The 23648-nt window shown below is 46.3% G+C and overlaps 2 protein-coding genes across 3 annotated transcripts; both read left to right on the forward strand.

Annotated features, from left to right (window-relative positions):
• The first annotated feature begins 1737 nt into the window (after positions 1 to 1737).
• Positions 1738 to 5793, forward strand: clic3 (chloride intracellular channel 3). The gene is made up of 8 exons (XM_076143340.1): positions 1738 to 1871; positions 2035 to 2158; positions 3324 to 3433; positions 3797 to 3922; positions 4016 to 4122; positions 4432 to 4607; positions 4698 to 5196; positions 5230 to 5793. The coding sequence occupies exons 2-7, from the start codon at positions 2123 to 2125 to the stop codon at positions 4860 to 4862; spliced, it is 720 nt and encodes a 239-aa protein (XP_075999455.1). The 5' UTR covers positions 1738 to 1871; positions 2035 to 2122; the 3' UTR covers positions 4863 to 5196; positions 5230 to 5793.
• Positions 5794 to 6052: 259 nt separating this feature from the next.
• On the forward strand, positions 6053 to 23510 carry pnpla7a (patatin-like phospholipase domain containing 7a). 2 transcript variants are annotated; one of them, XM_076143339.1, is made up of 35 exons: positions 6053 to 6665; positions 6761 to 6835; positions 7329 to 7416; positions 7599 to 7681; positions 8027 to 8124; positions 8215 to 8355; positions 8444 to 8603; positions 8722 to 8802; positions 9401 to 9529; positions 9633 to 9713; positions 10232 to 10352; positions 10457 to 10528; positions 10672 to 10748; positions 10842 to 11000; positions 11123 to 11200; positions 11403 to 11608; positions 11724 to 11855; positions 12085 to 12208; positions 13453 to 13566; positions 13717 to 13783; positions 13977 to 14126; positions 14474 to 14537; positions 14839 to 15007; positions 15914 to 16096; positions 16400 to 16518; positions 16618 to 16774; positions 18027 to 18143; positions 18417 to 18486; positions 18595 to 18711; positions 18840 to 18988; positions 19065 to 19217; positions 19335 to 19454; positions 20335 to 20419; positions 21319 to 21434; positions 21701 to 23510. In XM_076143339.1, the coding sequence occupies exons 1-35, from the start codon at positions 6615 to 6617 to the stop codon at positions 21815 to 21817; spliced, it is 4023 nt and encodes a 1340-aa protein (XP_075999454.1). In that variant the 5' UTR covers positions 6053 to 6614; the 3' UTR covers positions 21818 to 23510. The 2 variants fall into 2 exon arrangements, with proteins under 2 accessions (XP_075999454.1, XP_075999453.1); XM_076143338.1 differs by having other exon boundaries at positions 10457 to 10527; positions 10662 to 10748.
• The last annotated feature ends 138 nt before the right edge of the window (positions 23511 to 23648 follow it).

A 23648-nucleotide genomic window follows, 5' to 3' on the forward strand; every position in this document is an offset into this window, starting at 1 on the left:
CATATGTTCCGCTTTGCACAAACAGGGAAGGAAATGGCTTTGTCACAGTATCTGGTCGCAGTTTCTGGTGTTAGATTACAACTGTGCTTCCTTATCTCACATTACCTTTACATTGAGATGAATTGAACATGTTTGTGAGCAGAAAACAAACAGTCCGATGATCTTTGTAAATGCGCTGCATGCTAACGTGCTTCAGCTTCTGTATACGCATGTCAAAAACACTGGTGTTGAACTAATGTAATATGTAGTAGTCGTATAGACCACTAGAGGTCAGTGTTATACAGAAGTGATAGAAGGAACCTGTTTGTTTTTATGTGTGTCATCTATTACAAAGAAGAAGAAAATGTTGCCATGTTTTTCATTCTATTTAAAGATTTCTCAAAGGAAGCTAGTGAAGCTACTTGATATTTTGGATGAAACTTCCAAACACAGTCACACACGCTTGTAGGATTGTTGTGTGCTTGCTTCACACAATAGCCACCCGTGAGCTTTAGATCATCAGCAAATTCCTACTTGTCTCACTGTGTCTATAGAGAAACTGTTGGATTTGTCACTTTATGTTGTTTCCTTCAGCTTTCACCTAGGATGCTTTGGGCCGTGATTATCTGAACACTTTTGGCAAGATCCCAAACATGATGAGCAAATTGCTTTAATTGAACTTCAAATGCTAACATTTAGATTCCACAGCACAAAGTCATAGATGACGTGCTCATCACACCCTTTACATATAATCCATTTCTCCCTCTCACTCCCTCCAATGAAATGTGTGTATTCTCTCCACCGAATCCTCTTTTTGTCTCCTCTCGCCCGTCTTTGTCAGCTTGAGGTGTTTCTTGCCACCTCTCTCTCTCTCGCCCTCTCTCTCTCTCCCCCTCTCTCTCCCCCCCTCTCTCTGTCTCTCTCTCTCCCTCTCTCTCTCTCTCTCTCGCTCCCTCTCTCGCTGTCCCCTCCTCACAGAAACCTCCACTTCCTCGCCGAATGCCTGGCAGGTGAGAGCATTTTCTGTCAGACATGAATGCTGATCAGCAGGTGAAAGTTGGTGGTATGGATGTGTTCAAAGCAAACATGTGGAATGCCTGATGCCTAATGATGAGGGCAGGATCGGAAACAAGGAAGACTGAGAGCAAGAGAGAGAGAGAGAGAGGGAGAGAGAGAGAGAGAGAGAGAGAGAGAGAGAGGGAGAGACAGACTGAGAGAGAGAGAGAGGGAGAGAGAGAGAGAGAAAGAGAGAGAGCTGGAAGGAAGCAGGTGATGTCAGTAAAGTGACTTACATTAGTGATTGTGCCATATAGTTAGAAGAAAAAAGAGTTTTTATATCTTTATATGCGGAAGAATGACCTGGGTTGGTTTATAGATACATGTAGTTTACCATTTAATTGCCATGATTCTATGCTGTCAAACATTTACATATCTAATATGTTTATGTTGTGTTTTTACGAGATGAAGCATTACGTCACACATCATTAGGGACGCCTGCATAAACCCGATTCAATCAGTACAACAGATTGACAATAAATCTATCACCATGGAAAATAGCACAAAGCATCTTGTGTTATTAGCTCTAGATTTGCATTGGAACTTTTGAGTCATTTCATACAGCGACGACAGCGTTGCAGTGTTGGAGAGCAGAGCAGCTTTGTGACGGCTACTCGAGAAAATGCTGGAAGGCCGATCCAGATTTGCTGGTCTGACTGGTCATGCTGGAGGGGGCGTGGGCTGAATATCACAGCCTGACAGGTGTGGTGAGAGACGCACAACACACACACACACACCTAAGCAGAGAGTAAGAGAGAGAGAGAGAGAAGACAGGGAGGGGTGGAAAAAAAGGATTTTTAGTGTTGTTGCATCCAAAGAAGACCTCGACCACCACTGTGAGTATCTATCAATAATACATGTCTCTGTTTCATGTGAAGAGAATGACGCTTGCACTGAGAGATTCAGTGCGTGTGTGTTTGTGTGTGTGTATACGAAAATGAATGTGAAGTGGTGTATAATCACAGTTTTCTAATCTCTGCTTTGTTCTTCCTCTAACAGCGACACAGTATTTTTTGGTTCAGTCAGAGGAAAATAAAGAAGTAGAGCGAGAGAGAGAGAGAAGGAAGGAGGGAAGGAAGGCAGGAAGATGGCTGAGGCCCCGAAGATTGAACTCTTCATAAAGGTATGACCCACTATAATTGTCTGACTCATATCCACTAACACCTCCTTAAGAATCCACCTTAAAAACTCAGAAGTGTTATTCTAATTATTGTATAGAAACCCAAAGTGGTTTATGCTTAACTGCGTGATTGATTATCGCACACACACAAGAGCTCAAGAGCCCATATTGAGTTGAGGATGTGCTTTTTCATTTGAATGTGCTGAATGCATTGTTGCAGTGTCTAATATACATATAAAGAGATTCATCACAAAATGTACATTTCTACTCAAACTATCCTTTACAGAGCTGCTATTTGAAATGGTTTTTACTTCTGTTATACAGTAAATCAAAAGCTCCAGGTGTCTTACAGCAGATTCACTATTCTCCACTCAAGCGGTGAGACTGTACAGGTGACAGTAGTAATAGTGAATGAATCCATTGTAATCTGTGGCCATTATCATTGGTGAGAACCTGCGGTGAGAAGTAGAAACTGGATAGAGACCTGCCCATTTTGCAGAGCTGGGATCTGCTCTTTGAAAAATACCAAGGCTTCCACACATGCCAGGTGACTCAGTGACACCAGGCAGGAGTACAACATATACTACAGAACAGACACGTCTACATTATATCACTTACATAGCAGTTTATCCAAAGCAGCCCATTGTTTGACATTTTTGGTTTAGTGGAGCAAAGCAGGGCACACACACACACACACATGTACACGTACATGTACACACACACACACGCACCCACACAAACAATAAGTCAACCTCTTGGTGTCGGATTTCCGCTGTAATGTTAGTTGTAATCACCAGGGAGCGTGACCCAATGATCTTCAAAGACAGAAGCATGAACCCAGTGTGGGAGCTTAAACATGGAAGAGCTCATTTGCAAAAACAAATAAGCAGAAAATATTGCCTTGTCTTTTTCTTAACTGCATTCTCAATAACAAGAATCAAACAGATGTTGGGTTTAAAAAAGATTTTAAATAAGCCTAAACTAAAACCCACAATTAACCTTAAGTTTGATTAATGAGATCCGAAATTCAAGATAGAAAATATGACTTATATACGGTATGATAGAAGAAATGGGGCTTATTTGTGCAGTTATATTGAAATATACTGTAATTTTAACACTTTTCTCTCTGCTCTGTCTCTGTGTGTGTGTGTGTGTGTGTGTGTGTCAGGCCAGCATTGACGCTCAGAGTGTGGGAAACTGTCCGTTCTGTCAGAGGCTCTTCATGATTCTCTGGTTAAAGGGGGCCAACTTCACTCTGTCAACTGTGGACACGAGGAAGTAAGACGACATTTTGCAATCACATTCAACAACAACAACAACGACACAAACTCAACTAAAACCCCTGCGTTGCATTTGGTTGTATTTTACAGACCATCACCATGTTGTGTCTTACGAGAAAAAATTTGAGATAAAAGTTCAATTTTGTTTGTTTAAAAATTTCTTTACTTTTTTCTCAATATGCTTTATTTCTGTCGACATGACAGAAAGAGGAACAGAACGCTCTTAAACCTGCTTAGTTTCTGTCAGGTCTGCTACAGATGTAGAGCTAATCAGTTTAGATCCTCAGATCCTGACTGACAGAAGATTGGACTGATAAGAGCGCAGCATAACCCTCGTTTGTCATCTGCTGTTGTGTCACAGGGCCGCTGATGTCCTCAAGACTTTGGCCCCAGGCTCTCAGCTGCCCTTTATCATCTACAATGACGAGGTCAAAACAGACACAAACAAGATTGAAGAGTTCCTGGAGGAGATCTTGGCCCCACCAACGTGAGTGGAGTCCATCCATGTTACACGTCACACATCTTTACTCATTTACTGTTCACAAACCTACATTTACTCTTTTCATTTCTTCAATGGCAGGTATCCAAAACTGTGCTGTCGATACAAAGAGTCTAACGGAGCCGGCGAGGACATCTTCAGGAAGTTCTCAGCCTATATCAAGAATCCCAACCCCGGTTTAAATGATAGTAAGGGCTTTAGTTGGACATTTCCCCATGACAATTCAATTTACAGTTTTTCCCGCAAACTGTGAGAGGATAAGTGAAGCAAACTGGCCAGGAAATCTGTAGTTATGTAGTAATATTTGTCAGGTATTTGTAGAGAAATTGAGAGTGCATACTGCTGCAGTTGTGAGTCTGGTAGATGTGTACACAATAACACAAGTTGAAATGGACGTGTGTCCCTCATCTTGTTTTGGAGATTCATACGCCACAAAGGTCTGTCTATATGAAAACCTTTAATTGAATCTTTTTCTATCACTATGAACTCTCTTTCAGGGTTAGAGAAGAATTTCCTGATGACTTTGGTCAAACTGAACCTGTACCTGATGACTCCGCTCCCTTACGAGCTGGACAAAGACCCTGACGTCACTGAGTCCAAACGCCACTACCTGGACGGCGATTCCCTCACTCTGGCCGACTGCAACTTGCTGCCCAAACTCCACATTGTCAAGGTGGGACGAAAACGAGTTTGAGAGCAAACACGTAATCAATCCGTCAGTGTACCAATAAAGCAATCTTAAAACCTTTGCTTCCCTCCTCAGGTGGTGTGTAAGGAGTACCGTAATTTTACCATACCTGCAGAGCTAAAGGGTCTCACACGTTACCTGGAACATGCCTACAAAGAGGATGTGTTTCACCACACTTGCCCCGTAGACTCAGAGATCCTGGAGGCCTATAGCGCTGTGGCCAAATACCTCAGCAAATAAATGAAGAGGGAGAGATCAAGAGGTCCAAATGAGGAGAAAAGGAGTAGAATAAGAAGGAAAACAGGTCACAACAGGTCACTATTTGGCTTGACATGCCGGAGAGTGTAAACAAATTCTGCTTTAATTGTGCCAAAATCATATAAGCTTGATTAATAATGACATTTGTTTGCAGGTGCGTAATCTGAATTATATGTAATACACCACAGTGCTTTCATATTTGGCTCCGGTCGATACAAAATACCAAACAAACTCCTATTTAAAGTTTGCGTCTGCGTATACTTTGTGTGTGCACGTGGGTGTGTGTGTGTGTGTGTGTGTGTGTGTGTGTGTGTGTGTGTGTGTGTGTGTGTGTGTGCTGCTGTTACAGCTTGTGGGGGAAAGCATGGAAATATTTATGTTGTGTCTCACTGCAATCCTATGTGTTGTGTGTATGCATTTATTCAGTTTTTACTGCAATTTATCTGTCAAATGTTGTTAAATTGGACTTTTTCTGAAGCCATTTTTTGGTTATTTTACATATTGAGAAGAAAAATATATTTAAATATAAAAATGGCCTTGGCCGTGGAATAGAAGCACAGACTTAACTGCAGGTTGTCTTTGCTTTTAGGATTTTTATTTTACAGGTTTTCGTCCTAACAATTATTTAACCCTCCCACTGTATAACATCTGTATTGTATTTAGCCATATCTTGAACTATGACATTGCTTTAATTGGAAAAAAAAGTGTGCTTTTATGTTATACGAAGAGAGGAAAAGGAGAGCAGAAGAATGTTAAGAAGGTTTTTCTGAATTCTGTCTTTGATGTCTACATTTAAAGATATGGTTTCTTGACTGTGTGGGCTTGTAGTGATGTGAATCATGGAAGGGAAAACTAAGTGGAAAATTGTGTTTTGCCTTCCTGAATGAAACCATTAAATATATTCGATTTTCAATGAATTTGTCTTGTAGAAGTATACAAAAATAACATTTAAAAAATATATAATGTGTGTTTGGTGTGACATTTCATGGTCATATGAAGTCCCTGTATGTTTTAATTTGTAGATTTGACGTAACACATTATCTCCATTACATATATCTCAGTTTTAAAGTACTTTTATCATTTATTTCAGTCACCTGTGGTCCTCATTCGCTTGTTGCGTTGTTATCAATTGGAAACAGGAAGTGTTTTGACGACGGACGCTGAATCCCTATTGGACGAAACAGCAAAGTGGGCGGGGCCAATCAGGTGACACGATAAAGAAAGTTTGTTAGCTCCTTGACAACTTTTCCCGTTTGTTTAATATGGGAACATCTGTGGGCCGATAGCGGAACCCCCGGGAATTATCCCCAACAAAGGTCGGTCCTTTTCCGCAAAGAGATAATTCCGTGATATCTTATTTTGAAGCAGAGTTTCGTTGCTATATTGAGAGCTAACGCCAGCTGCTAGGTATGCTAATGTTGTCTTAGCTAACCTGTAGCTGTGAGCTGAACCTGACCACTTACAGTCACAGCCACGGTCACAATCACGGCCCCACGCAGCGTCCATCCCCGCTGTCTGTCTCCTGTCTCACCGGACAATCGGCAGCAGTGTGGACATATTGTGCAGTCATTCAGCGAAGTTGGCTAGCACGCTCCTCCTTGATTAACCAACCCACGAGTCCACCTCGAACTAGCGTTTGACCAACAGTTTGACCCCCTAACGTCAGTCTGACCGGGTCACTGCGTGGATGTGACCCGAATCTCACCGTCATTTGGGTTGCAGGCCCATTCTGCCATGGCGCAGTGCGTGCAGGAGGATGACAGCAGCTGCTCCTGGGAAAGCTCAGTAAGCATCACGTGGATCATTGACGAGGCTGAAGAGTCCTATTGTTGCAGGACCTGTTGTTATTGTTCGTTACATGCTTTGGATTTGTGTTGCAGCTTTTTGTTAAAAGCAGACATGACATCAGGGCGCGGGTGCAGGAGTTTGTGGAGGAGAGGATGCAGACCACTATGGTAGGAAAGAGTCAACATGACAGGAGAGCTCTGTGCTGCATCAAACAAACAAACAAACAAACGAAGAACTAATATACACACAATACCTCCATCAGGACATCTCAGTCAGTGCCGTTAGATTACATTACATTACAAGTTCCCAAATATGTAGAATTAATAAGTTTCTATGATGAGGCGCCACTCAGAAATGCAAAGAAACTGAGATGAAGTGTTTGAGAATGTGCTTACTGTGGTGCTTTAGCTTTTCAGACAACAGTATTGTGAATGAACTTCCTCAAAGTAGTGACATCGTCCTTCTGTCCAGAGACCCAAGCAGCGTATTACTACACTGATTACTAACTACAGTACAGGGAAATGTGAGAGATGCACATCAGCTTTGATTACACAAAGCTGATGAATTGAGAGGATGCTTAAGTAAGTAGGAGCTCATATTCTAATGTCAGCTGCAGTCTTTGACCTAATTGTTCTGTCCTGTCTCTCGTTTGTCTCCCAGCTCACCGGTGCACTGATTGGTGCTGCGATTGCAATCACCATGATCGGCATTGTCGTGCTTTTCCTTTACAGGAGATACAAGCTGGCTCGTGAGTGACCCAACCTGTTTACCTTCATATTTATCTTGTGTCATTATGTTGTCAGTGTTGTGTGAAGGCGCCTCTTTATGAAGCCTATAATCTATCCGCTTAGGTTTCACTAGAATACCACCAAAAGGAACGCAGTCTTCATGTGGTTTTATTCCTGTTTTGCTTTTGTTGTTCGTCTCTAGGTGACAAACAGCCTGGTGCGCCTCATTATCGTTTCAGAAAGAGGGATAAAGTGCTCTTCTATGGACGGAAGATCATGCGAAAGGTTCTTTTATTCTTTGTCTCTCTCATACACACACATATAAACAAAACTCTGCAGTCTCAATCAGTCTCCTTTGTATTTTAATATGTATTCAGGCCGCTACCTTTTCTAAACAAAACAACTTCCTACCTCATATTTAGCCAAGAGGTCAAAGAAGTGTCCGAGTGTAATTTCGAAATCAGCCACCAGAGGGCAGACACGGATAACTCTGTACCCCACAAGGCTTTTACCCTCTGATAAGACTTATCTCATTTTTTCTTTTCTCCACTTGTCATACCTACACTATTACACATCTGTGAACATTTAACGACGGCTTACACATCTTGAAATCTTTTTGTTTTTCCAAAGGTCCAGACTCTCTCTGCCGTTCCTCCCAGCAGTACCTCACTGTCCAAGCAGCCGCAGCGCATTCGCAAAAGAACCAAAGTTCTAAGCATAGCTCGCAAGTACGATTGATAGCGCTCTTTGAAACCTCTCCGAAGTTTCGCTTGAGTCTGGAATGGAGGAATAATTTTAGTTTCCGTCCTACCTTACAGAATACTTAGAATCCGTAAAGACCCCCCCACACTGCAGCCCAAGGAGCCCCCTCCCTCCCTGCTGGAGGCTGACCTAACAGAGTTTGACGTGCAGAGCTCAAACCTGCCCTCTGAGGTCCTCTACATGCTGAAGAATGTCAGGTGGCCGACCGAAAGAAAAACCCTATTGTCATCACCTCCTCCTGTTCCATGATGTGTTGTGTGATGTTGTGTTGTTGTGTTGTTGTAGGGTCCTGGGTCATTTCGAGAAGCCCCTGTTCCTGGAGTTGTGTCGCCACTTGGTTCTCATCGAGCTGCAGGAGGGTGAAGGTCTGTTCAGGCCGGGAGACGACGATGACAGCATCTATGTGGTCCAGGCCGGACGGCTGGAGCTCTGCATACATGAGAATGTATGTCCACAACGTGTTTACTCCCACTGGGCCTTCCGATAGAGGTTGAGTTGACCTGTTTGGTTTGTCTCATTCATTATACATCTTAATCGTCATACATTTGTTTTCCTGTTTGTAGGATGGCACAGAGCCGGTGGTGAAGGATGTCCTCCCAGGAGACAGTGTCCACAGCCTGCTCAGCATTCTGGACATCATCACCGTGAGCTCTTTATTATTTCATCCTCGATCTGCATGTCCAACCGACGTCTGTGCTTCCGTCCCCTTTGCCCCGAGATCCATCTGTCTGCGTCTCTCCCTGTCTTGTTAGTGTCTCCGCGTCGTCCCTCTTTCCATTCATGCTTCCCTTTCACAAGCAATTCTCTTTGTCCTTTCAATCCGACTCATTTTGCTCGTCCATTACCCTGGTGCCGTTTATGACACAGTAAGACACAAAGGTTGCTTGTTTTGTCACGCTCCGATTTTCTTTCTGTCCCCATTTTCTTTCTGTTGACTTTTCTTCATCCATTCATCTGAAATGTGATATTCTTGTCATCTTCCTCTCTTTCAGATCTTTTATCATTCATGGTTTCTTTAAGGGTGAAATATGAATTTGGTTTGACATTGAATGAAGAAAAGTGTGCAGTTTATCATGGAAACATCACAACATGAATATTTCCACAATAAAATGCCTTCTTATTCTTACTAAATGAGCGTTATACAGCTGAGGACCTTATGCATATATGTAAATGGTGGAGAGGGGAACGGCCGCCTCCTCCGTCCTCATCCGTCACTCTTCCCTTCTGTCCTGCCTTTGCCAGGGTTTCCCAGGTCCGTATAAGACCGTGTCAGCGCGGGCGGCGTCTCGCTCCATCGTGCTGCGTTTACCCGCGTCAGGCTTTCAGTCTGTGTTCGAGAAGGATCCAGAGACGCTGGTCCGGGTCATTCAGGTAATGGTGTGACTAACGGTAAACCACCTGGAGATGAGCCAGCGTGATTAGAAATATCATATACGCTGCCGTTTCCTGTATCTTGACTCTTGGTGCGTTGCAGATCATCATGGTTCGTCTCCAAAGAGTCACCTTCCTGGCATTACATAACTATCTGGGCCTAACCACCGAGCTCTTCAATCCGGTAGGTGGGAAATTAATTAGTATATATTACATACATGTATACACACACATACACGTGCGAGGGGCTCATAGCAGTGGTTCAGAACCTGTACACAAGCGCTGAGGAAGAAACGTACACACCCACACACACACCCCGGCTAATTTCACACAACATTAAGCATGGCATCATAACTTTGTCCTTCATGAAGCTCGCTGGAAATGAATAAGAAGAATTCCAACCGCACCATAAAAAGGAGGAGGGCAGAAACCTTTAATCGTCTCCTGCCTCCTAGTTTATGAGCAGAATCAGTCACCTACATTTCTCCTTTCAAGAAGAAATATCCTGAGAAAGTGCCATAATTATGGGATATCTTCATATTTCATATTTTGGGTTTTTGTAGCCACAGGATCAGTTTTTGTTTTTCTATAGAGCTGCAGTCTGCCATCGACTCATATTTGTTGTTCTTCCGAAGTGTTTCTGTGACACATTCAGCCGCGGCTTTGATGCAGTGAGGTGTGATTTTTGTTACGTAACCGCAGGAGCGCCAGGCAGTGCCCCTGTCTAATGTGAACAGCGTGATTGGAGAGACAAATCCCGGAAAGACCATCCGTCGTCCGCACTTCCAGGACGAGTCGGCCAACGAGTCCCCCATGGAGACAGGTCATCGCACACACACACACACACTGTTACATCACGTTATTGTTGTTGATGCCTGTGCGCTGGGAGACTGATCCTCTGCTGGCTCCTGGCTTTACATTAAGCAGATGGTTTAAAGGACAGCCCTTCACATAACTCCAGGAAGCCTCGATCCGTCTCCACGCCCACTGACAGCACAGGTGGGTTTGCCGTGTGTGCGCTTTGGCGAGAAGCTGCTCACCAAACGGCTTGTGCCTGTATTCATTGACCAGCACAAATGTATGTAGTCGTAAAACTAACTAACTTAAAGATCCCTCTTCTCTCTCTCTGACGGGACCTGCAGGTAACGAGCTGAATACGACCGGTGAGCGAGCCAGAGTCACCGTCGACGATCCCCCGTCCAGCCCCGCCAGTCACAAAGTAAGACCGCAGCATGGAGTCGCAGCTACTGCCAACTACGCCGCTCGCCCCGCCCTCCCTCCCTCACCTGTCCCTCTCCTCTCGCACCTGTAGTCCATCCTGAAGAAGAGCATGACGACGCAGCACGGGGCGGCCCCGTCAGCGTTTCAGTTCAACGACAGTGCGGGGCGCTCGGATGCCAGCTACCTCAGTAAGGGCAACGCCATCTTCCAGGCTGCCAAGAAAGACCTGCTAGGAATCATTAAGCTGCAGGTGAGGTGACACAGCAAATACAAGAGAAGGGGCAAACATCTCAGGGCAAGTATGAGCCTTCAGGAAAACATGCTGTCATGACGTAAAGGAGTAGATGAAGGATTGTGTGTTTGGTGTTGCAGGATCCTAATCTGCTGGAGCGCAGAGTGACTCTCCATCACGTCAAAGCCGGCTCAGTAGTGGCTTGTCAGGGAGACCAGGTCAGAACCACAAAAGGTTTTCTTTAGTTTCACATCTTGTCACAGTTGTATAGTTGGTCTCACGAGCAGGTCCAAGCCCTTCCACTCTGGGAGCCCTGAGCCTCATGATGGTCTGCAACACGAGACCTGTCCTTCACATTCATCCTCCCAATGTCAAATCTGTGCGCTCTCTACCCCTTCCCCTTCCTCTCTGTGCTTTTAGGAGGTGAGCATTCAGTTTGTGATCTCAGGCGTGCTGCACGTCTACCAGCGAATGATCGACCGCGAAGAGGAGTCGTGTCTGTTTTTGACCCACCCCGGGGAGCTGGTGGGCCAGCTCGCCGTCCTGACCGGAGAGCCCCTCATTTTCTCAGTCAGAGCCCACAGAGACTGCAGCTTCCTCTCCATTTCCAAGACCCACTTCTACGAGTCAGTCACTTTCACGTCCAAGCGCATGTGTTTCATCAGTCATCGTGTTAGTGAAGTTGTAGTACTAGTCTTTATATTCTTGAAGAAACGGTGGTGATGTTGATCTGTTCCTCAGGATAATGCGCGTGGAGCCCAGAGTGGTGCTGAACGTGGCTCACACTGTGGTGAAGAGGATGTCGTCTTTTGTGAGGCAGATTGATTTTGCTCTGGACTGGATGGCTGTGGAAGCTGGCAGGGCCGTGTACAGGTATTCTGACCTTTCATGGACTTTAGAAAGGAAGTTTGAAGTCACTACAGTCACTTAAAGTTAGAATTTGTCCACTTTAATATGTGGGAGCAGTTATCATCTAGAGAAGGATTCCAAATCACAAGTAGTAGCAATGTGTTTTTAAATTAGGTGATGATGAAGAAGGTCATTTGTTTGCTAACTTGATGGCAAATCTGGAGGGAAATAATGTCAACGTGGTGTTTCTCAGGCAGGAAGAGAAGTCGGACAGTACTTTCATAGTACTGAGTGGGCGTCTGCGCTCTGTGATCATGAAGGAGGACGGCAAGAAGGAGCTGACAGGAGAATATGGACGAGGCGACCTTATTGGAGTGGTAAGGATCAAGCTGGGGGACAGGTTTCCTGTTTTGAGGTTAGGTGAGCAGCCATCTTTTAATATGTGCGTGATTGATGATCCAGTGGATGAGGGCCATTGTTTGGAGTCCTCATGGGCCCAGTCAGCTACATCTATACATTCATTCTGTCCTATACAACACACACACACACACACACACACACACACACACACACACACACACACACACACACACATTCTGGAATATTTAAGTGACGTAAATGCAGTATTTACTAACATTAAACCAGAAAATTAAACAAAATGTAATATATATAATAATAAAATGTAATGAACAGGAAACTCATATATTCTATCAGAAAGGGTTTAAAAAACAACGTGTGTGTGTGTGTGTGTGTGTGTGTGTGTGTGTGTGTGTGTGTGTGTGTGTGTGTGTGTGTGTGTGTGTGTGTGTGTGTGTGTGTGTGTGTGTGTGTGTGTGTGTGTGTGTGTGTGTGTGTGTGTGTGTGTGTGTGTGTGTGTGTGTGTGTGTGTGTGTGTGTGTGTGTGTGATGGGACGCCTGCGTTTTGTTTAAACTCTTTTGGTTGTGTGAGTTCACAGCAGAGCCGCTTAGTTTCCCTTGCCCACTTTCCCTCTGGCAGATGTTTCCTATTCTCTGCCACGATGCTGCTAATAATACCTGGAATGATGGATGCTATGGTTACTGTAACCCGGAGGAGGCGAGCTGTCGTATGAGAATCAGATTGTTATTATGATGGCGAGCGCCGGGACATATTTAGCAGGGCTGTATTGACGTGATCAGTGGATGATGAGCAGGAGTAAGGTTACATATAAACGTACATATGGAGCTTTGCTTATTTGAGCTCTGTTTGAAAGAATCATTACAAAGCTCACCGCCCAGTGACCTGAGGGATATAAAGACTTCAGTGCTGTGATCCCTCTGGACTCCTGTCCTTCATGTGTTCATGTCCAGATGTTTCCCAGTCATACATCCTGTTAGCTGGTGCAGTGTTATGGGCTTTGTCTTTCTTGAATGACTTCACTTTGAAAGGTTTTGCTTGCTCCATGAAAGGGAAAGGATGGAATGAGAACAGCAGAAATACCAGGAGACACACTGTGAATGTTTGTTTTTCTCAGTGTTTTCAGGTCTTCTTGCTTAATAAGTAAAGTAAATGTGTGTGTGTGTGTGTGTGTGTGTGTGTGTGTGTGTTATCCTGTATGCAGCTTGAGCAGACGTTGAGTTTCTGGCCTGTGGCTCTTTGCAGGTGGAGGCTCTGACCCGTCAGAACAGGGCGACCACGGTGCACGCCGTTCGAGACTCTGAGCTGGCCAAGCTGCCACAGGGGGCTCTGAGCTCCATCAAGAGGAAGTTCCCTCAGGTAGGACGGCCCTGGCGGAGGTGTTGACGCTGGCGGTAATTGGGTCACGTCTCTTCAGTTGAGCTGAAAATGCAAATGATTTCTCCTCTGTGGTTGTGGTTGCGTGTTATGTGATGCTGATGCCTGCGTTCTGTGTTTGGTATCTCTCAGGTGGTGACCAGGTTGATCCACTTATTAGGGCAGAAGATCCTTCAGCAAGTGAACGGCCCTCTGGCAGGTGTGTATGTGTAGAGAGTGTGTGCCGTGGTCTGTAGAGTTTGTTTTGAGCTCACCTTGCTGCAGTGTATCTATTTCCACTGCATGTTTCTCAGGCACTTTATGCCGACTGTTTGCTCACGCTGTTCAACTGATTGCTGTCTTCGCAATATAATGTTGACTGAGAAGCTCTGTGTGTGTGTGTGTGTCCCCAGCTCGCAGTTTGGCCCTGCACACACCAGGCAGCAAGTGGGATGCGGGAAACCAAGCGTCTAACCTCTCCACTGTGACGGTGCTGCCTGTGTCGGAGGAGGTCCCGCTCACTGCGTTCACGCTGGAGCTGCAGCATGCACTCATGGCAATCGGTAAAGAAAACACCAAAATACACACTCGCACAAACTCCACTCTGCTTTTCACGCCGCTTTTTTTTGTGCTTGTGACCTTCACAGGCTGCATATTTGCTCATTACTCACTCCCGTCGCTCACAGAGAGGTCAGAGCTCAGGCCACACACACAGACTTTCACAAACAGGCTTTTAAATACACTCGCCCTCAGCCAGGGTTTCTTTCGTGAATACGTGTTTCTAAAAAGCTCCCTTTGTACTCATCATCTATCCTGAACCTGCATGTAAAAGCTTGTTTACCTGAGCGAGTCCTCTGTGCTCGTACTCGACGTTGTTGACTGTGACTCTGCTGTGCTTCTGCTCCTTCAGGTCCCACTATTCGCCTGACCAGTGATTCTATCAAACAGAGCCTTGGAGCTGCTGCACTAGACAGGTATGTCTGCGGCAACATCCTTTCTCTGGGCTGTTATATTTAGGTTAGCAGTGCAGTTTGAAACGTTTTTTTACCTTCAGCGCATCCAAAATAAGTCTTAGTCATGATTTAGATGTATAATAATAATTTCCTCCGCCTGCCACAGTCGGTACGCTGTTTTTCCTCGGAGCTTCCTCTCTGTCTGGCTCACTTATTACATTCAGTTCAAGTACGCTTTACCGGCCTGACAGAAAAATAGATGGACTTCCTGCTGCCAGCGAAGCAATGCAGCCGCTCATTAATGGACTGCCTTCATCTCCAGCGTGCACGAGTACCGTTTGTCCAGCTGGCTCGGCCATCAGGAGGACATTCATCGCATAGTCCTGTACCAGACGGACTACACCCTGACCCCCTGGACGCAGCGATGCATCCGCCAGGCCGACTGCATCATCATCGTGGGACTCGGGGAGCAAGACCCTGCAGTTGGGGAGGTCAGTTTGACGAGTAGGGTGAAGAGAGGGGTGAGTCACAGGCATAGCTAGGAGTCCAGCAGCATGAGTCTGTATGCTAGCTGCTTTATAGGCTAAGACATGATCGTTCTGTGTTCAGAAACGACCTAAATCCCAGCGCCATGCAGCGGCCACACGGGCTGCATTTGCATTTGACCCAAGCACGTCGAGGAGAAATGAGTGAAGGTGGATGAACGCTGTGAACAAGAGAGGGGGCAGTGCAGGTCCAGCAGATGAAGGGGAAGTGATTGCTTTCACAGGGAGAAATGAAATGAATGTGTCCTCTTTCAGTAGGAGAAATGGAAGGCTGGATCAATATTTGCTCAGGCACAGAATGAGTCGTAGATCTGGGTTGATTATATCTTTCTAGTCATCTTTCTAGTGTGCGCATGCGCACGCACACACACGCACACACACGCACACACACGCACACACACGCACACACACGCACACACACACACACACACACACACACACACACACACACACACACACACACACCTATCTCACCTTGCATGGTTCCAAAACATTCAGCAGAGGCCGAGGCAGCAGATCTGACAGTCCCAATACTTAACCTTTTTGTAATGACTGGACAGCTGAGAGGAATTTCAGAACCATAAATAGCACTGCGTGTGTGTGTGTGTGTCACAATTAGTGTTGTTAATATTACATTATAAAATCTTCAGTAAGCTGAACTTTATCTCGTGAAAGTCAACACATAATGGCAAAAGTCGATGAGATCCATGTGCACTTAAGTCTGTGGTGGTTGCGTATTTGCAGTATTCATTTTCTGGCCAGTAATCACATTTCTGAGATTCTGCCTGTGCATGAAGTACACTGGAGGTGTGTGAAGTATCTAAAGCAGCTGTGCCGCTGCGTCTCCCCTAGCTGGAGCGTATGTTGGAAGGCAGCGCTGTGCGAGCCCAGAAGCAGCTGGTGCTGCTGCACAGGGAGGACGGCCCCCCGCCCAAAGGAACTGTGAACTGGCTGAACATGCGCAGCTGGATCTCCAGACACCTCCACCTTTCCTGTCCCCGACGGGTCTTCTCCAAGAGGAGCCTGCCCAAACTGGTGAGCCTGGAAAAATGTGTCCACACAGAAACACTTTTCCTCCTCTCATCTGCCTCTACTGTAACCAAATAAAGCCTCACTTTCTCTCTCTGTCACATCCTCGCCTCATCTTCTTCTGGCCGCTCCCCCCCCCGCAGCCGCTCATTTCACATAATCCCAGGCTTGTATCTTCACACTGACTCTCCATTTCTCCAGTCTATTCTTACCTTCATCTCCTTTGTGCCCTTCCTCCCTCCCTCCCTTCCTTCCTTTGTTGGTTTCTTCTCCGTGCCTCTCTGAACGTCCTCGTCTCTCTTCCTGCAGAGGGAGATGTATCAGCGCGTGACCCAGAAGCCAGCCGACCGCCACTCGGATTTCTCCCGCCTGGCTCGAGTTCTCACTGGCAACACTATTGCCCTTATCCTGGGAGGAGGGGGGGCCAGGTAATTCTCACACACACACACAAACCCCCCCCCCCCATATTCTTCACACTGAGATGAACAATTGTACCCTCTCTCCTCCTCCTCCTCCTTCCCGCCCAGGGGCTGCTCTCAGGTGGGGGTACTGCGTGCGCTCAGTGAGGCCGGCATCCCTGTGGACCTAATCGGCGGCACCTCTATCGGCTCCCTGATGGGGGCGCTGTATGCTGAGGACCGGAGCCACAGCCGCATGAGGATGAGGGCCAGAGAATGGGCAATGGTGAGAGTCAACTGACGAGGAAGGACACAGGTTAATGGGGCCACTGTTAACCCAGGGCTTCAAGCATAGATACAGTTTCTCTCTCTGTCTCTCTCTGTCTCTCTCTGTCTCTCTCTGTCTCTCTGTCTCTCTGTCTCTCTGTGTCTCTCTGTCTCTCTGTCTCTCTGTCTTCTCTCTCTCTCTGTCTCTGTCTCTTCTCTCTCTCTCTCTCTCTCTCTCTCTCTCTCTCTCTCTCTCTCTCTCTCTCTCTCTCTCTCTCTCTCTCTCTCTCTCTCTCTCTCTCTCTCTCTCTCTCTCTCTCTCTCTCTCTCTCTCTCTCTCTCCTCTCTCTCTCTCTCTCTCTCTCTCTCTCTCTCTCTCTCTCTCTCTCTCTCTCTCTCTCTCTCTCTCTCTCTGTAAGGGCTTTACGTAATAATAAAGCAAATGTTGGAAGTGCTGCTCATCCTATTAACCCTTAAAGAAAAAGGTGTTTGAGGATAATGGTCCCTCCTGAAGCCCAGACTAATGTAAAGTTGTTTCTATGTTACGCTTTAGGCCCTGAGTCTCGTCTTGTCAGGGTTACTTGAATTGGATTCTGATCCGGGCGCTGCTTCTCATGCTTTGCGTTACACAGCAGACAGACTCGGTCTTCACACAATCTCTTAAGCTGTCGTCTGATTTGAGACACCTGCACTGTCTTGAGGTTTGCAGCCGGTGCACGTGGTCGTGTTTGTCCTCCCACACGTCTGTCAGCCCCCCCCTCCTCCCACCCCCTCCCCTCCCCTCTCCTCTCTGGCTCAGTGTGAGTCTTTCCTGTAGAAACACCTGGCTGGGTGGTAGAGCCGCCGCATCAGAGAACCACTGTTGTCCTCTGTGATAACGGTTGTTTTGGCCACTTCATATATTCAGCTTTGTCTGGAGGAGGGAACACAAATGATACAGTATGTCAAGACTGAAGTGACTCCAAAAAAATAAAGCGTCAGACGATTTAATGTCTTGCACCGAGAAACTATTCTCCCCGTCTAATCTTGCCCGCGCTCCACGGTTGGCCAGGGGAAGAAGGTGCAGACGGACAAGGCGCCTCCTCAGCCACACACGCTGCTGCCAGCCGTTTGTTTTCACCAACAAGGACAAGAGCCCACGTGAACTTTTTCATTTTCAAACACGGCTAACTGTGTTCACCGGAACAGACGGCTCAGCCTCCGGCGCGGCTGGAACTCCCGGGTCTCTACGGTGGTTAATTATGATGGATTTCTTCTTTGGTTCCCTGTAGGAAATGACTTCGGTCTTTAAGAAGGTTCTGGATTTGACATACCCCGTCACCTCTATGTTCTCCGGCGCTGCCTTCAACTCCAGCCTCAGCAACGTCTTCAAGAGCAAACAGATAGAGGTGAGTGAGGCCATCTGTGGTTAGTCAGGTAGGAGAGGAAGAAGAGAAGGCATTGTCAGGTAGTAGAGGAAGAAGAGAAGGCAGTGTCAGGTAGAAGAGGAAGAAGAGAAGGCATTGTCAGGTAGTAGAGGAAGAAGAGAAGGCAGTGTCAGGTAGAAGAGGAAGAAGAGAAGGCATTGTCAGGTAGTAGAGGAAGAAGAGAAGGCAGTCTCAGGTAGAAGAGGAAGAAGAGAAGGCATTGCCGGTTACTCAAACATGTGTTTGCTTATGCAGGATCTGTGGATTCCATATTTCAACATCACAACTGACATCACTGCCTCTGCCATGAGAGTACACACGGACGGTAGGTGCAAACATCTGACTCGGAAGTTTGATTCTTTATTCGTTGAGCAATCTAACACAGAATGGTTGTATGTACGTATGTACTAGAGTTGAACCTTGTCTGTTCCAGGCTCTCTGTGGCGGTATGTGCGTGCCAGCATGTCCCTGTCCGGATATCTGCCTCCCCTCTGTGACCCTAAAGATGGACACCTGCTGATGGATGGAGGCTACATCAACAACCTGCCAGGTTTGATGGATTAAAGGCTGTTTTTTAATTAAACACCTTTCAGATTTTGCTCAATTTGTGTGAGATTCACAGTTTCACCTGCAGCTCAAAGCCTTCTTCTCATTCTTCTTCTTCTTCTTCCCATCCAGCCGACGTCGCTCGTTCCATGGGGGCAAAAGTGGTGATAGCCATCGACGTGGGCAGCCAGGATGAAACCAACCTCACCAATTACGGCGACTCGCTCTCGGGATGGTGGCTCCTGTGGAATCGCCTCAACCCCCTGGCAGAGAAAGTCAAGGTGAAGCCTTTGATGAAAAAGATCATTGATTTTTCTATCACACGCACACGTTCCGTCTCTTCATTTCTGGTTGCAGGTGTTGAACATGGCAGAGATTCAGACCCGGCTGGCCTACGTGTGCTGTGTGAGGCAGCTGGAGTTGGTGAAGAACAGCGAATACTGCGAGTACATCAGACCGCCAATCGACAGATACCGCACACTGGAGTTTGGCAAGTTTGATGAGATTGCTGTAAGTGTGTGTGTGTGTGTGTGTGTGTGCACAGAGTGTTTACTTGTGAGTCTACCTAACTTCTCCCCGTGCTGGTGTACGAGGTGAATGTTGATGAGTTTTGCACTTCTGACGCAGGAGGTGGGATTCCAGCACGGCAAGACTGTGTTTGATGTGTGGAGTCGCAGCGGAGTGGTGGAGAAAATGTTAAAAGACCGACACCAGGAGGAGTTCCACAACACCCAGTCCAAGAATAATGTAAGCCAAAGATATAGTGTAGTTATTTAGAGTCTGGCCTTCATATTGTTTTGGGATTGGAGAGAGATTATTAGAGATCAACATTCTGTCAGTGACTGTACTTTATAGCATCATTTGGAACCTTCTCCAGTATTAAAGGGGAGCGTAGTGTTGTGTAGCTGTGGGCCCCCGGCTGAGCACTCTTTAAGTTATAACATTAAACAGGATGATGACGGAGGCAAAGATTTACCTCGCAACAGATCTGACCCGCAAGCGTAAAGCTAATGTCAAAGGAGGGCAAATAACAAATGAAACAGGGAATGTGAGGATGATGGTTGAAGGGTGTGAACGCCCACACTGAGCAGCGACGACAACAACAACAACAACAGTAGTAGCAGGACAGGGGAGGAGAAGAGGGTCTGATGCTGAAAGGAGTTATTACGAAACCCTCGGCAACAAATGGAGGGAGGGATGGAGGCTTCAGGGATCCAGCAAATCATTTCAGGAACACGCCGAACTGCAGATGTGGTTAAATTTGAAACGGTAACCCTGGAGAGTCATTCAAAGATGGCAGTGTTGGCTCAACAATAGAAGAAGAAGCCTACCCAGTAAAGATGCATCCATGCTCCTGGATGAAGGCGGTGATTCAACTGCATCGATCTGAACGTTCCAATCAATAATGAGTGATTGGACGCATCCTCCTTAAAGCTTTACTCCATTATCAGTGCCCAGTTTTGTAAAGTCTCTGGTGTTTTCAATTGAAGTAATGGAATCAAGGATTTGCAGCCCTAGTGCTCAGAAAATGTAACACAGGATGGAGCTGATATCAGGGTTGACTTCATTAAAAGGAGCTGAAAGGATCATGGCTCTAGTTGTAACCTGTGTTTTGTGCGTCCATCAGGTGGTGACGTGTCCCAACGCTTCCTTCACCGACCTGGCAGAGATCGTGTCCCGCATCGAGCCTGTCAAACTCGCCCTGGTGGAAGGTAAGGCCTCAGCGCTCATCAGATCCAGGTCTAGGACGCTCAAACACCAAACTAAACTCGGCCCTCAAAAATGAGAGTTTCCCTTCCCCAATATCAGGGGCGACACAACCGTGTGTCACGAATGGACGAGAGCGAAGCGATTTTCAGCCTTACTGAACTGAACCCTTTCAATTTACGGCCAACAGAGCATTGCGGTGTTAAATCACCTGGTGTGCGCTCTGCAGTGGGCTCTGTGTGATACACGGGCGGCTCTGTGTGATAAACTCCATGGGAATTTTGTTGCAGTGACGGCAGAAAGAAAAAAAGTTCTCTGCTCCACTCTGAATGTTACAGGGTTACTGTAGCGTGGCGATGTGAAAGGCCTTCAATCTTAACACACGGGATGAAACCATCAGATGATCAAAGTGAACACTTAGTATTCAGAAGGGTTTCCTGTCGTACTCTTATTACAAAATGAATCCCTGCCAAAGAGAGGAGGGAATAGTGTGTGTGTGTGTGTGTGTGTGTGTGTGTGTGTGTGTGTGTGTGTGTGTGTGTGTGTGTGTGTGTGTGTGTGTGTGTGTGTGTGTGTGTGTGTGTGTGTGTGTGTGTGTGTGTGTGTGTGTGTGTGTGTGTGTGTGTGTGTGTGTGTGTGTGTGTGTGTGTGTGTGTGTGTGTGTGTGTGTACTGAAAGTAGGACCGGTGCAACTTCAGCATTCCCACATCACGCCACAGTGATTTCAATCAAACAGAAACCATTTACACACTCGCACCATCTTGTGTCTGAGCCAATGGCCAACAAACTGCCACACTCATTCCTCACCTGCACACACACTTTCTTTCTCCTTTTCCCTTCTCTCTCACTCACCCACTGTCTACTTCTTCTCTCCTTCCTGTCCTCCACTCCTTCCCTTCCTCAGAGGAGTCAGACTACCCCACTGACTATGACGAGGAGGCGGTGGAGAGCGCTCTGTCCGACGCGGAGCCATACAATCACTACGGCGAGCACACTGAGGGGGAGGAGACTGCTGACACGGTGCGGGGCTCTGGGCACAAGGGTGGACTCACACACTGAACTTAACTGCTGTGGCATTTTGCAGGTTAATTGTGTCTTTGAGGAAGCATGACAGGATGAAATGAACAATTATGACTGGGATTTAGTCTGGTTAAGCTCTGTAGTGTCAACCAGGGATGGTCAACCAGTCAAAGTGCTACACAATCCTTTTCCAACTGTGATTTGATGAGCGGATGTACAGTTTTTAAGCCTCTCTCACCCTTTAATCTCGCTCCTTGTTCTCTCAGGATGAAGAGCTAGAAAGGACACCTGCACTACATCACACCTCCCTGCTCGGTCCACTGCCGTCATCTTCATCTTCATCTTCAAACCCACAAGTCCTTTCCAACCAGTCCGTTAAGTGAGGCGAGCTGCGTCTGAACAGGTTGTCACAGTTTGAGCGGCCCGTCAGGCTCTTTTCCACCTCACTTTACTATCTCCCCCCCGCCTTCAAGGTTATTCTCTGCTTCTGACCCCCCAGAGGAACGTGGACGTGATGATCCTTTCGCCCCGTGTCACCTGGCCCCATTAGCTCTGCGCCTCACGTAACAAACGGACCGTCCCTCAAGCCGTCTAAGTATCGGCTGCTGGCGTCAAGCATGCACGGCTGCAAACTGCTACACACGCCAAAGCCACGCTCGCATTCCAGGCCTTAGTGCTCAATTCCAAGAACAAAGAAATGTCAGTTGCGTGACGGTCAGATAATCAAAATGTCATTCCTCACACGTCTATGTGTGAAACCTAGACACACTCCGATCTGAGCCTTCTCACATGTGGCCACATCAGTCAGAGCCATGAATCAGGAAGCATCACTGCCTGGCGGCCGCCTATTATTTCCATGAAATATGCATTACGTGAAGCTAGGGTTGTGATTCTTTCACAGATTTAAGGAATTCATTAGCGGTCATTTTAACGTGTCTGACAGACTGAGCCAGTTCAGCAAAGCCCCGGCACACCAAGGCAGAGCCCACAAACACAGCTCATGAGAAAAGAAACGCCCCAAAATACAAGAGATTAACACTAGGAGAAGAGAGAGCGTTTGTGTCAGTCTGTAAGTCAGTAACCATGCCGCCCCAAAATCTGTGTCTGGCTTGAATCTATTAGATGCCGGAGCAGCAGACAGTGTGGATCTGTTGAAACTCTGAAGCTCTGCATGGCTCTGGATACAGTTAATGCTTAGGGAACATCTGTGGCAGCTCAGCCCTTCATTCGTCTTGTCAATCATTCCAACCAGTCACTGTAGATTGCAGCGATTTAGGTGGAAATGTATTTAATTTTGATGTTACTGTATCCTACCACTAAAGATTTATACTAATAAGCCTAAAAGAAAAGACATTTATAGGCTCCTAAGCCCCAGACACTGTTGTTTGCATGTGTGCACAAACATAAGGTAAGCCAGCTGGACAATCATTCCAGAAGCACAATCAATTCACTGACTAATCGTTATTTAGCCTCGATTGTTGTGTCTCTTTATACGACACTGAAGCCTTTTTATAGACTAACTTCATCAGCATAATCAGTGTTTATGCCTGTCAATGTAAGGATTTAAATCATGCTGGTGCCGCAGTGCCCCAATCCTTTCTTACCTGTATGCCGTGAGAGAAACCCTGTGGTAAAGACGCAATCATGGCACTGAATGTATGGGAATCAGTGAAGCAAACGTTGATGTTCACCAGTTGAGAAGGCCGCGTTTGAGCCGGTGGAGAAGTTGCTAATGTTTAATGATTATTTACACTTTTGGGTGGTTTCCAAGAAGCACACAAGATGAATGATGGGAGTTTGGCAGGGTGACTGTTGTGCTACTTTACTAAATGTGAAGAGGTAATGGATGGAGTGCTTATGTAATGTGTGGAACTGTGCCACAGAGCTAATGTAACAAAGCCTTAGCTGACCCCAACTGAACAACAACCACCTGTGCCTTCATTTGGCATGGATTGAAATGAAACACTGACTCAATATGACCGGCCAACATGACTGAATAACTTCAGTGATATATCTGTATTTATGTTATTTAATAAAGGTTGATTTTGTTAGATACTAATAAACCACTTAACTAACTGTAGTAATCTCTGGGTGATTTTTTTTAAGCAATAACCTGTTGCCTGGATTCATCTTTGGGCAAAACACTGAATCCTCTATAACAGGGGCTTCAATGTTTTTCAGGCCAAGGACCCCCAAACTGATGGAGAGATGGAG

This window comes from Genypterus blacodes, unplaced genomic scaffold (genome assembly GCF_046128005.1).
Source record: "Genypterus blacodes isolate CSIRO-AG114 ecotype Tasmania unplaced genomic scaffold, CSIRO-AGI_Gbla_v1 ptg000023l_1, whole genome shotgun sequence".
NCBI lineage: Eukaryota > Metazoa > Chordata > Actinopteri > Ophidiiformes > Ophidiidae > Genypterus > Genypterus blacodes.

Excerpts from the sequence above, each read along its gene's own strand:
- clic3 (XM_076143340.1), top strand. The coding sequence starts at position 2,123 with ATGGCTGAGGCCCCGAAGATTGAACTCTTCATAAAG. Across the intron at positions 2,159-3,323 it reads AGATTGAACTCTTCATAAAG|GCCAGCATTGACGCTCAGAG; the intron begins GTATGACCCACT and ends TGTGTGTGTCAG. Across the intron at positions 4,608-4,697 it reads CCAAACTCCACATTGTCAAG|GTGGTGTGTAAGGAGTACCG; the intron begins GTGGGACGAAAA and ends TTCCCTCCTCAG.
- pnpla7a (XM_076143338.1), top strand. The coding sequence starts at position 6,615 with ATGGCGCAGTGCGTGCAGGAGGATGACAGCAGCTGCTCCTGGGAAAGC. Across the intron at positions 10,353-10,456 it reads CGAGTCCCCCATGGAGACAG|ATGGTTTAAAGGACAGCCCT; the intron begins GTCATCGCACAC and ends TACATTAAGCAG. Across the intron at positions 21,435-21,700 it reads GGGAGGAGACTGCTGACACG|GATGAAGAGCTAGAAAGGAC; the intron begins GTGCGGGGCTCT and ends TTGTTCTCTCAG.